Source organism: Mucor mucedo, assembly GCF_025094135.1.
Source record: "Mucor mucedo strain NRRL 3635 chromosome Unknown EV154scaffold_107, whole genome shotgun sequence".
Taxonomy (NCBI): Eukaryota; Fungi; Mucoromycota; class Mucoromycetes; order Mucorales; family Mucoraceae; genus Mucor; species Mucor mucedo.
In genome coordinates, this window is record NW_026252391.1 from 93,608 (window position 1) to 107,111 (window position 13,504).

The following is a 13,504-nucleotide window of genomic DNA, read 5'->3' on the forward strand; positions in this document are numbered from 1 at the left end:
GGCTACCGGCATCAGCAATGTCGTTTAAATGACCCGGCAAATGTACAACATCATATGATAAACTGAATAGTGTCTCGTAATAAGTCAGTAACAAGTGATTTGGCACTTCTTGACTGTGGAGATAAATAAGAGATCGGTGATCGGTATGTAATGTAAAATGCTTTTGAATCAACCATTTACTGAATCGCTCAAAGCAGAAAACAATAGCTAATAATTCACGACGTGTTGTACTGTAATATGATTCAACTGTGTTTAAAGCTCGACTAGCCATAGCCACAAATCGTTTTTCAGTGTTCACGAGCATATATAATACCCCGGAAATACCCGTATTGGATGCGTCAGTAGAAACATGCAAAGGATATTGGTAATCGATACAATGGATAAGTGGAGCTGACACTAGTGCAAGTTTCATATTGTTGAAAGCTTTTGTGTGTTCATCCGTCCAAGCAGCAGGTAAATCTTTGATGTTACGCAATTTATCGAGCTTATCACTAATATGTGCATACATAGGAATAGATGCGCGGAAAAAATTCATGTAACCTAAATAAGATTGCAGCTTTTTGGTAGTAGTGGGAATTTTAAATTCGGAAACTTTGTTGACCTTTCGATGATCAGGAGCTAATCCACCACCTTTCACCAATGACCAACCGAACAGGTGAATACTAGTTTGTGCCGATACAACCTTTTCAGGTGCAATAACCAAGTTAGCTTTAGTCAAACGTCTTAATACTTCAGCAACACATTCAGTATGATACGTCAGAGGACCACTTGTACTAATTGTCAAATCATCAACATATAATTGGATGTAAGGAAGATCAGAAAAAAGTTCTTGGAGTACTCGTTGTACCAAATTACCAACAAAAGTGATACCGAAGCACATTTTGACGAAACAATATTGCCTGTTAGAATAAGGACATGTGAAAGACAATTTATGACGATCTTCGGCAGCAACAAGGAAACTGTTGAAACAAGATTTAATGTCAATAATTGTATGCATCTCAGCATTACCGATTCGACCTAATATATCATGAATTAATGGATAACTCTGAGTTTCAGTAACTGTGAGGATAGAATTCAAATTTCGGACATCCGTGACTAAACGAATTTTGTCAAAAGAGAAGATACCATCGGCGTTCTTTTTTCCCACAACTAATAATGGAGAATTAAAACCGGTGTGAGATGTAGCTACTTCAATAACGCCTTCCTCCAACCATGTATTGATTTGCTTTCGTACTGAAGTTTCAAATGCATATGGCAAAGGGTATTGTTTCTTAAAAGCGATGCATCCTGGCTTTGTATTTAAGTGGATAATAGCGCCTGGTAAATTACAGTATGTATTTTTCATGTCGATATTAGCATTTTCCTGTAATAATGGTTCTAATGTTGCTTTCATAGCTTCACGTTCTACTTCAGTTCCGTAAGGACTATTATTAGGTGTGGAAATTAGATCAGCAGGAGATGATGGAAATGGATTACTATCTTGGATGTTAAAATGTGATATTGGAAGACTTCCAAAACTCCAAAATTTAATTTTTAACCGGGATTTAAATATTTTCTCCTTTTTTGGATTCGTGTAACCATTTTTTAACTTGATTTTAATTTAAAAATTTACAGCCAAAGTTTATTAAGGCCCCCCCCCTCTACCAAGGTCAAATTTTAACTTTTTTAATTTTTTTAACTTTTTATTTTTTTCTTTGGCGCTTATTCTGTTCATTACCCTCAGAAGAATGGCTTTCTTCGGCGGGATTTATCTAAGCATAAAACAATTAGGAACTTTGCCATACAAAGAATGAGTGCTTTTATCGTTCTTACCCTCGCAAGTATTTGACCAAGAAGTCCCCTCATATCATTCACCTATTCCATTTATATATTTAGATAATCTCATTCAATAATAAGTAATGCTCATCAGGTCCAAGCTGCTCTCCAACGATGTCAGACGACTTCCATAGACATCATTACCACCGGCACCAGGAGAGTCTTCTGAGCTCGGACCTTCCATGGTCTTGATGGCCGCAGACATGTAATGAGCAAAAGTGTCTGTGAAATCTTGCAGATTACTTGCCTGCGCGGCCCTCGTCTTTCTTGGTATGGGTGTCGTACGAGAGACCGAACGAGGAGAGGAAGCGTGTTGATCGTCAGCAGCTGCATTCTCCACAGCCTGCTCTTCGATTGTTGGAAAGTTGTTTCCTCCCCCCACTGCCTTGACCACAGTCTCTGCCTCCACATCACCATCTTCGAATTCATCATCAATTCCTCCTAGCTCAGCTTCGGCCGTTTTAAGCTTGATCAGCTCTTCGATCTCCCTTGCCTTTACACTCAAAGGTCCCCTACTTGGAGTACCTAGTGGATGATCAACACTTATTGTTAATAGTTGTAAAAGAGTATCATCAATTAAACCTTTACATACCTGTAGGTGACTTCGCATTTTTGAATCTCCCAAAAAGCGCCTTGAGTGACTTGGAGTCACGGTCATAGACTTGTACGGCCACTTGATTGTTTCCGGTTCCATTTTGGCTGGCAACTTCAACCATTCTCTTCTTGAAAAAAACTTGTACAAGCTCCCATTCATCAGCACCAGTAGGTAACTTATCCTGAACAGCTTCGAGTAAAACGTCTTGCTCGATGGCTGAAAATCTGTTTGATCCGCTCTTGTTTCCCATTTTGTATGAATAATTGGTTTTTGTTTGTGTGAATTTATAAAAGTAATTATAATAAAAGAACATGTAAATATGATATCAACCATCTCTTAAATACTAAATACTTTTGAGACAGTCCCAAACAAAGCATTCTTTCCATAAATTATATTGTTTCATATATTAAAACAGGAACAGAAATTGATTAAACTATAAAGATTACTTTTATTTATTCGATTCTTTTTTCATATCTTCCTTTAATACAATGATATAGCGCTAGTACGGATTTAGATTTAAAAAGGGACAATTATTATTATATAACAATTGTGATAGTGAGCACCAGACTTTTAGTTGTCAACTTAGTTTTATTATTTATTAAGAATTTTTCTGTAGTGATCTTAGACGATAAAATATATGGATAAGACAATAAAATGCAAATCGATAATAATACAGTGAGAGATGAGAAGAGAATATAGTTCTTAGATGTCAAAGATAAAAGAGTTTACGACGGGTTTATGTAAGAAGATGATGTGATTGTATAATTTACAATAGACAACAAACAGCAACAAAAAGCGTAGGAAATACTACTAGTATCAATTACAAGATAAATCCCAAATTTAGGTGAAGACAAAACTAAAGAATATTTATTAAGAGCATCCCCAGCGGTTGATTAAATTTTTCATTAAATATAATCAATTTTTTTGTGACCAAATTTGCTAAATTGAGATTTCTCCAGCTGTTGAGTAAAAAAAAAATTAAAACTCGGTGCCTGTCATTTTCCTGAAAAACTTTTGTTACTTTTTTTATAAAACTTTAACTGTCCTAATGTCAGACTACTATTTAACATCAAGTGATGAGGATGAAGAAGAACCTTACATGCATAATCTTACAGTGAAGACTTTGAAAATTTTGAAAGCAGAGTTACCCAAAAAAAAAAAGAGACGTCTTGTCAAAAAACGTAATATTATTTGGAGAAAACGGGACGAAGGTCATCAATCCCTTATGAGAGACTACTTCTCGGAGACGCCTATCTATTCAGACAAAATGTTTCGTAGAAGATACAGAATGAGACGAAGTCTATTTCTACGAATTGCCAAGGAAGTGGAGGCTCACGACGACTACTTCGAGCAAAAGGTCAACGCAGCCAACTGCTTGGGGTTATCGCCTCTCCAAAAGATGACCGCAGCCATGCGTCAGTTAGCTTATGGTCTCGGATCCGACGCAATCGATGAATATCTTCGTATGGGCGAATCAACTGCAATGGAAAGTCTCAAAAGATTCTGTTACGCCATTGTGGATGTTTTTGGGAAAGAGTACATGCGAACCCCCACACAAGAGGACGTCGACCGCCTTTTGGACGTTGGAGAGAAGAGAGGTTTCCCGGGCATGCTTGGATCTATAGATTGTATGCACTGGGATTGGAAGAACTGTCCAACGGCATTCCATGGACAGTTCACCGGGAAAAGCGGCAGACCAACTGTGATTTTGGAAGCAGTAGCTTCCCAGGACCTATGGATCTGGCATTCCTTTTTTGGTACTCCTGGTGCTCTCAATGACATTAACGTCATCCACCGCTCCCCCATTTTTTCAACTTTGGCTAAAGGTGATATGCCTGGAGTTACCTTTACGGTCAATGGTAATAGCTATGACAAGGGCTATTATTTGGCAGATGGGATTTATCCAAAGTATGCCACTTTAGTCAAGACCTTACCTAACCCCCAGTCTCAAAAAAGAAAGGTAATTCGTAAAATCGTGTGAGATGTATTGATGCCAATGTGTTATATAATAGAACTTTGCAAAGGCTCAAGAGGCTGCGAGAAAGGATATTGAACGTGCTTTTGGTGTCTTGCAAGCACGCTTTGCTATGGTACAAAGACCTTGCCGGCTCTTTAAGCAAGACGATCTGCATGCAGTCATGACGGCATGCATCATATTACATAATATGATTATTGAGGATGAGCGTGAACTAGATCTTGATCTTGTTTACGAACCCCATTCTGCTCCTCCTCAATCATCTCGTTGTACTATTTCCTTTGGTGAGTTTGTTGCTAACTTTTTCAGTGTTAGAAATGCTGATATGCACGATCAGCTTCAATCTGATTTAATTGATCACTTATGGGATAGACGAGGCGACATGTAGATATCTACAGAATTCTAAATAAAATAGTTTTTTAAAGAGAAAAAGAAGTTTTTATTTATCTCAATTGTTCATCATCCTCAACCAAAAGAGGCTCGCCGTCTTCCACCAAAACAGGTTCCTTATCCTCAACCAAAAGAGGCTCGCCGTCTTCCACCAAAACAGGTTCCTTATCCTCAACCAAAAGAGGCCCTTCTTTGCCCAAAGATTGTTGATCATCATCATCGGTGATCAAAGATGGTTGATCAGGATCATACAAAGAATTGTCATTCTCTTCCACATTCTTTGCCAAGGAGCGTTTACGGGCCTCCTCTTCCTCCGCCTCCTCCTCCGCCATGATACGATCCATGATGATACGTTGTTTATTCTCAACGTATCTTCTGTATCTTCCATAACTGATGACAGTGGTATCCGTCATCAAGATATCTTTCTCAATCTTACGTTTTTCTTGAGACTTGGCGTAAAGCAACTTCTCCTTGGCAAATGCCATCTTCTCCTTGGTTATCTCGATGTAGGCATTGTAGGATGATGCCAATTCCTTGACATCTTCCTTGTTGTTTTGCTCTTCGAGCTTCGCCTTCTTACGTCCCATAGGACGTACCTCGTCCGACGTATCCTCAGCTGAAAGGCTCAATGCCGCTTTCTTTCCCTTGCCTTTGGCTCTTACTTCAGCGATTTCAAGTCTGCTTTTCCATTTTTCACAACTTTCAAGAATCTTGTACAAATGCAAGAATTGGAAACCTTTCTTTTCACTTGGGTCGGCTCTATACATCTCCATGGCTCTATGTATCTTTTATTTCCATAAATATTATGTAAGTTTTTATGTGTTTTAAACGATTTTGAGTATTAATGTATACCATGTCCTCGGGACCTGAGCCACTGGGAGAGGGACCGTTCATACAAGTTTGGAAAAAACCACTAAACTTGCTAACGGACTTCGCAATGGCCGTGAACCGAACCCGGTGAGACGACCAACACCTTTCCCTGGGAGGCGTTTTATACCTCTTGACATAGTTAATGTCGAAGTCATCGGCAATGTTTTGCCAAAAGTCAGGGCCAGTTTGGTCATTACCCTTAATAGGATCGTTACTCATTGAGGACCACGAATGGCACAACTGAACGTCCTCTTCCTCGGTGTAATTAAAACCACGAGTACGCTTGTCAGCTTTAGGGTCTTGTTGCGTTTTAGTCATTGTTTATTCGAAAAATATCAAGAAAGAAAAAAAAATCGAGAAGTTAAAATTTTTTAAAAAAAATGTGTAATTTCGTAGATCTGTGCAATTTGAGATAAAAAATAAAGTTTATGTAAATTTACTTCAAATTTTAATCAACCGCTGGGGAATCATTTTTTAAATTTTTTTTTTAGATTTACGAAAAGCGCCAATTTAATCAACTGCTGGGGATGCTCTAAGAAATGAAAAAAAGGAAGCGTATTTATAGGAAAGATCCTATCCTGTGTAACAACAAGCCACATTATTATTGGCTGCAACAACAATAAACAAGTATGCCGTCAAGTAAAAAACAAAAATTCAATTTAATTACTACTGCTGCTTTTTCGGCTGCTGTTATATGCCATCTGTACCATTTGAAGTTAAACCGCTGTATTGCGGACCAATCCTACATAAACTCAAGAAGCTTGCGTAATCCTTCCGAATCTGCTGCAACAGCATTAATTAATGGTCGTGATCGCAAATCTTTCCTGTGCCATTTGGGATTGACAGTGGAAGCTTTCGAAAATTTGTATGAAGAGTTCAAGCTACAATATCCTAATGAGTGTCCAACTGGACGGCCTCGTGTTCTTGATGCCAAAATGGTTCTTGCTTTAGTCTTGATGTGGCTCTATAATACAATGAAGCAAGAGACGTTGGGCATAATTTTTGGTGTTCCTGCTGCAACTGTTAGTAGATCCAAGAACATGGGTATTGAAACGCTTTTAAAGGTGTTTAGATCAAAACCAAATGATCCACGATGGAAGATTGGATGGCCCTCTTCAAGCGAAAAGGCCGAGTTTAAAGAAACGGTTTTGTCAAACACAACCAATGATTTCGAAAGAGGAGTTCTCACAGGTGTTTTTTGGTTTTGTTGATGGACTCAACCTTAGGATCCAACATCCTGAAGATTCTTTGAAGTAAAATGCTTATTACAATGGATGGAAAGGCGACTGTTTTGCTTCTCAAGTAATCGTTTTTACTCCAGATGGATGCATTTGTTATGTCAGGTAGAAAATGAAAACAGTTTTGTTTACAAATGAATACTGATAAGCATGATTACATATATAGATACAACTGTCCTGGTTCATGGCATGACGCACAAATCTCTATTCCTTTATATAGAGATTTGCTCTCTCGTCGATGCCCTGAACCTTTCAAGATCCTTGCTGACTCTGTTTTTCCTTGCAAAAGGGAATTCGCATCAAAGGTATTGAGCGTTCCCAAGGAAAATGCAATAGGTTTGAACCGAGCTGATCGCGAAACGCAAAAGAAGCACGCAGTCATCACCAAACATAGACAAGCCGTTGAATGGGGAATGAGATGTCTTCAACAGTCGTTTGGAAGGCTCCATATGAAGCTTCCATCACACAAACAGGAAAGAAATGACATACTTACTGTTGTGCGGAGATTGCATAACTTCCGAACAAGGCTTGTTGGTATAAACCAAATTCGAACGGTATACTACGGTACATGGAACTACAGAAGAAATGTTCTCGAAAATAGAGTTCGAAGTAATTAAAAAATATATTGTGCAGTTTAATTAAAATTAATTTTTGTCTAAACGTTTTGGAAGCCTTAACGATTTTAATCGGAAAACGCTTTAAGCGAAGTTTAAATTAAAATTAAAATCAAGGGAAAAAAGTTTTGCAAGTCTTCCATTGTTAATCCAGTAAGTCCCATGTTTAATTTATGAAATAAATCCATGCCAATTAAAATCGGAATATTTTCATTATTTTTAGTAGTATAAGAGCATCCCCAGCAGTGCCCGATAAAAAACTCTTAAGTTTGAGTTTTTTTTTTTAAAAAATTCAGCAATAAAAGTTTTGTCAACCCCAGCAGTTTAAAAAAAAACTCTGAAATAACGGACCTCAAAAAACTTAATTAATTAAATGTACCTGAAAAAAAAAAAGTGTCAAGATCTTTTTACTCAATCCCGAATTTTTTAAGATGGAACAACTCGCAGCCATGGCACTCCTGAATCTCAGAAAGCGTGCAAATAATAATGTCCTTCATATACTGAACATCAAAAGACTTAAGGATGAAATGGACAGTCAATCAACGACAGGTGGTTCAGTCGAGGGACGCAGAGTCATTGACAGAGACAGTGAATCCGGCTATCAACGTCTATTAAATGATTACTTTGTCGAAAACCCGGTTTACGGCGAAAAAGAATTTCGTCGTCGATTCAGAATGCGTAAGAATGTCTTTCTTCGAATTGTGGAAGCTATCACCGAGCATGATCCGTATTTCCAAAGAACGCCAAATGCTGCTGGAAAAATGGGCCTTCATCCGTTGCAGAAGGCTACTGCTGCATTACGTCAGTTATGCTACGGCGTCAGCGCTGATACGGTAGACGAGTATTTGCGTTTGGGTGAAAGTACTGCCTTGTTAAGTATGACGAAATTCTGCGCTGCTGTCGTTGAGGTTTTTGGAGAGGAGTATCTTAGAAGACCCAACGAAGAAGATACCGAGAGACTCCTCGAAGAGAACAAAAAACGTGGATTCCCAGGTATGCTCGGGTCTCTCGATTGCATGCACTGGACTTGGAAAAACTGTCCAACAGCATACCATGGTCAGTATACCGGCAAGGAAAAGAAGCCGACATTGATTTTGGAAGCAGTGTCTTCGTATGACCTGTGGATCTGGCATGCCCATTTTGGCTTACCAGGTTCATTGAATGACATTAATGTTCTTGAAAGATCGGATTTGTTCGATGAATATACGAACGGCAGCAGCGTGGATGTGAAGTTTGACGTCGGTGACCAGGAGTTTACCATGGGGTATTATCTTGGGGATGGGATATACCCCAACTTTGCCAATATGGTAAAGACATTTTCTGTTCCAAAACCTGGTGCCGAGGCAGTAAATATCGTTTCTAGAATATTGAAATATATATGCTAGCCATTAATCATGACTTCTTAAAATATAGAACTTCGCTAAACAACAAGAAGCATGCCGTAAGGATGTCGAGAGGGCTTTTGGCGTATTGCAGGCTCGTTTTGCTATAATTAGTTGTCCTGCAAGATTGTGGAAAAGAAAAGATCTTGGTATGATCATGAAGGCGTGCATAATTATGCATATAATGATAGTCGAAGACGAGCGGGATGAGAGCGACACGCTTCCAAACAATTATTTTAAGTCTCATCCTGCCAACCCTTCTGATGTTGCAGACATTTCTCGCCATCCTTCGTTCTATAGCTTTTCTAGCTATTTAGAGCGCCACGGAAACATCATTGATGCATCTGAACATTTCAGATTGAAGAAGGCCTTGGTCGCGCATCTCTGTCATCGAAAAGGATATGGAATTGTTTAGACTTCACTTCTAAATAAAACTCACTCAAAAGTATAGGTCTATCTACTTTTAAAATTATAAATAATTTTGAGAGTGGAACAGAGGATTAAACGTATTTATCTTCTGGTCGGGAAACCTGAGGAAACCAAAAGGAAACCTCAATTCTTATTTCCCGCCGCCAAATAAGTGGAGTTATTGAGCCCCAGCCTACAATAACTGGAGTTATTTGAAGGTCGGGAAACCTACACTTATAAAAAATAAATCAATTATGTAATAAAATAACAGCTTTTTATAAAAGCAACGAATACTTGATCAACATGCATTGCGAATATCAAATTTCTAGAAACAAGTTTATATAGCCTCAATTTATACATTTTAAAGTGGAAGATTTTAATTTGTAGAAAGAATAATTTTATTAAATCATGGAGAAAATTAGGTCGCTATTTTTGGATAGGTAGTCTAATGATTTTTTGTTTCTGATGCGAAGAGTTTCCGCTCTTCTTATAGCATCTTCAACGGTCCATCCTTCAGAAGCAGCGTATTCTTCACAAGCCTTGATGATTTTTCTTCTACGCATGTAAAAGCTTTTTTGCGATGAATACCAACCAGGGTGATTGGCGTTCATAAACTCTACAGAATGATTACCGCCCAGACCTTCTTTCCATTCCCTATACAGATATGTGACAGTACTCAATCTGAATGAATTTGAAGGGGGTCTGGAATTACTTCGTTCGGCTGGGGAATTGCAAGTTGGTTCGGCTGTAATTTGCTGTGTTGTTACAGCTGTGTTACGAATCAATGGCTGGCAGTCCCTTTCTCCTTGTGGCCACTCAATGTTTATTTGGAGTGGGGCTCTTCCAGTGGAGATATCTGATATTTTTTCTAAGACTGATGATATTTGTTGAGCGAGGGCCTCGTATGCGCTTCTGGTACTGTCTTCGATATTAGCCAACTTGCGTTCAACCAAAGGAATTACACGCTGCAACATGATACTCTCTTGGTTTTCTTCTGCTTGGGAAGATGCTAACAATTGTCTTCAAAGTTGAAATTAGTAACAAGGATTAATTAAATGCTTTTTTTTTTTTTTTTTTTTTTTACCTTTTAAATGAGAGGTACTCTTCATCTTGAAACAAATCATGCTTCCAGATAGGATGACTAGAAAATTTTTGCTGCATAAAGACAGAGTCTTGCAAAAACGTGATTCTGATCGTTAACAATAACTTCAAAAAACCTTCGGCAGATACGGTTTGCTCAGCATGGCCTTCGTGAATTTTACTTAACCACACACTTGCCTCTGGAAACAATTTTGCTTGCAAGTTTTCGGATGTAATGGTGGTGTTGCGGGGAAGAAAAAAAGTACCTTGTTGAGGAAAACCAGCCAAGCTACGCATGATACCTCTAGGAAGACCTGTCAAATATGCACCATTCATAGATGAATTATTCCAACGACCCATTCGACGAATGTCAGATTCATCGACACCTTGTAAATCTGCCATTCTTGCAGCAGCACCACGGTTAACATGCGTCTTTTTTGAAGATGTGATATTGCACGCCTTGAATCCTTATCAATTGCGCCTAGATGACTGTGGTAAGTCCATTCTTGGGTAGGATCTTGAACATGCTTCAAAATCTTCACATTAAACCAATTTTTTGAGTGGTCGAAATTGGGAAATGGTTCACCTTCCATGTGGAATCTGGAAAAAAAATAAACACCAAGCATCATGAATGGGCAGATTTCAACTCTTGCATTTCTTAAGCAAGCTCCAATTTCCAGTCTTCCGTACTTGTTAGTTTTTCCTTGTCTCATCACCAAAACCATAGCAGGGCATGCAACAGATCCTTCATTCTCGATGTTGACTAATTGTAAATCTGGAAGCTCTGCCTTACGGGCCGATTCACCTCTTAACAGACAAAAATGGGACAACAAAAAAGATAGACCATTAAGTAAATCCTTAACTGTCTTTTGCTCGAAGTAGTACGCTGTGATATCCGCTATTTGGTCAGTGGTTGTATAACCATCCATAATAGTACCAACTCCTCTATCCTCAAAATTCGCTTTCTTTACTTCTTCTTCTTCTCTTCTAACTCTCTCAAGTAATGGGGCAAAGGTTTCTCTAGGATGAGTGTTTGAGTTGATTTTCATCTGGCGTTGGCGTTCCCACAGATGAACTATAGCGGCACCATATTGACTTAAAGTAGCAAATCTAATTACACGAGCAGGAGATTCCTCTCCATCGTTGGCCTTCTTTCTCTTACTACGGTTTGATCTTCCAGCCACCTAAGTATGCGGTCAAATTATTAGCAAATGGAATTTTTTATATAAAAATAGAATACTTACAGCATCATCTAAAAAGAAGTGCGCCTTTTCTCCATTGACTATGTAACGTGATTAAAATGATTCATGAGCATACTTTGAATCACACCATCTACGATATTCTTCAATCTTGGGTTCATATGCTCTCTTTGTATTCTTAGGACGTGAATTAAGTTGTGATTGATTTGTTTTTTCCAATGATTGTCTCATTTCTAATTCAGTTTGGACACGAGCAGAGTGGACAGTGCGAGATGTTGATTGAGTGTTATTATCCATTTTTGAGATGTTTTAAATTAATAAAGATGAATGAAACATTTTAATTCATTCGTTTTCATACAAATTATGATTTTAAACGCAATTTGTAATTATACATCCGTGAACTTCTAGCACTTTCTTTATAGAAAATTCGATTAAGTCTTTCGTAAATCACAACAGTAAAAGACTTATGAAAAAGTTAGCTTATGTACATGATTTATAGTAACCTTAAGATGTATCCTAATTGCAAGTAGTAGATTAAGAGCTTCCAGAACCCAAATTATTCACACATGTTTGACGTTAATGCAGGTACACACATAAGCACTTTTTAAAACACGTCCAATCATTGAGCGTTATTTGGGGAAATCTGAACATAAATTTATTATAGCTGGGATACCTACAGGCCGGTTTCCCGGGAAGGTTTCCCACTACAAATTTTTTAGATAAGTCTTATTTATTGTTCACCATTAAGATCTTCTGTACGAAGTATTTCGTTCTCAATCTCAGCTTCGAGGCGATCCAAAGCTTGTTTGCGACTAAGCTTATAGAAACGCAAAGTCTCTTCATCATCCTTGAACTTCTCTAAGTCAACGCTGAACAATCTCTCATCCAACAACTTTTGATTGACTGCCAAAAGCTTTTGGTTGACAGCCAATTTCTCCTGCTTAATGGCGTTCGCCATATCCATCTTCTTCATCATCTCATAGTATTCGTCTGCTAGCTGTTGCTGGTTTGTTTCCCAGTTAACCAAGGTATCAGTGATCTTCTTGTCCTTGGAAGCCTGGTTCTTGCTCTTTTTGCGTCCATTAGAACGCGCAATGATGGGTCCATCACTTTCACCGTCTTCATCCTCAGCAATCACTGTTGACGTCCTAACCTCAGTAGCAGCAGAGCTACCAGGAGCACAAGAAGCGGTAATCGTTCTCTTGGAACCTGCCTTTACCGCCTGTTTTCTCACGAGCTTGGCGTCTCTTCTTGCCATCTCATCATTCCACTTTGGACTATTACGAAGTATCAAAAAACAATCGTAAAAAGCGAAATGAACACGGTATTTTGTTTGAAACAAATTGAAAGCATCCCCCAACTATTTGTTAACTTATATGAGTTAAACTACTATATCCCTTTATCGATAGTTATATGATACGTACTTCATCTGCAGCAGCATTACCGCTTTTTTTGCGTCGCTGGATTGCTGAGACACAGCCGCAGTACTTGCTGACAGCAGCCGAAATGTTCCCCCAATGGTTTTTGAAAGCCTTCTCGTTTCTTTCTGGCCAGTCGAGCTCACCCTCCGCCTTAAAGTAGCTCATAATCAACTTCCAGAACACTTCCGCCTTCATCAAATTACCATGGACTGCCTGCTCCGAGATCGGCAACCATGACTTGCACACCTGGACATTCTCCTCGTGTGTCCAGCGGAAACGCTTCAACTTGCTGGTATCCGAATGACCAGCATCCTCATTGCCACTTTGCTCATGGTCGTCAATTCCATGGACATTACCATCATCACTGGCATCGCTACTAGAATAGTTGCCGTTGTCGAAGTCAGAATCGTTGTTATTGCTCATTTTTATTAAAAAAGGTTATAGAGATAAAAAGGGGTATTTTTTATTGATGTTTTTTTTCCTTTAAAAAAACACTTCGGATTGGGAAAATTTATGG

The 13,504-nt window shown here is 38.6% G+C and overlaps 1 protein-coding gene across 1 annotated transcript; it reads right to left on the reverse strand.

The window, feature by feature from the left end:
• Positions 1 to 1,885: 1,885 nt before the first annotated feature.
• EV154DRAFT_485096 (uncharacterized protein) lies at positions 1,886 to 2,660 on the reverse strand (the record flags this gene model as incomplete). The annotated part of the gene is made up of 2 exons (XM_051598727.1): positions 1,886 to 2,340; positions 2,408 to 2,660. The coding sequence occupies 2 exons, from the start codon at positions 2,658 to 2,660 to the stop codon at positions 1,886 to 1,888; spliced, it is 708 nt and encodes a 235-aa protein (XP_051453833.1).
• Positions 2,661 to 13,504: the final 10,844 nt, after the last annotated feature.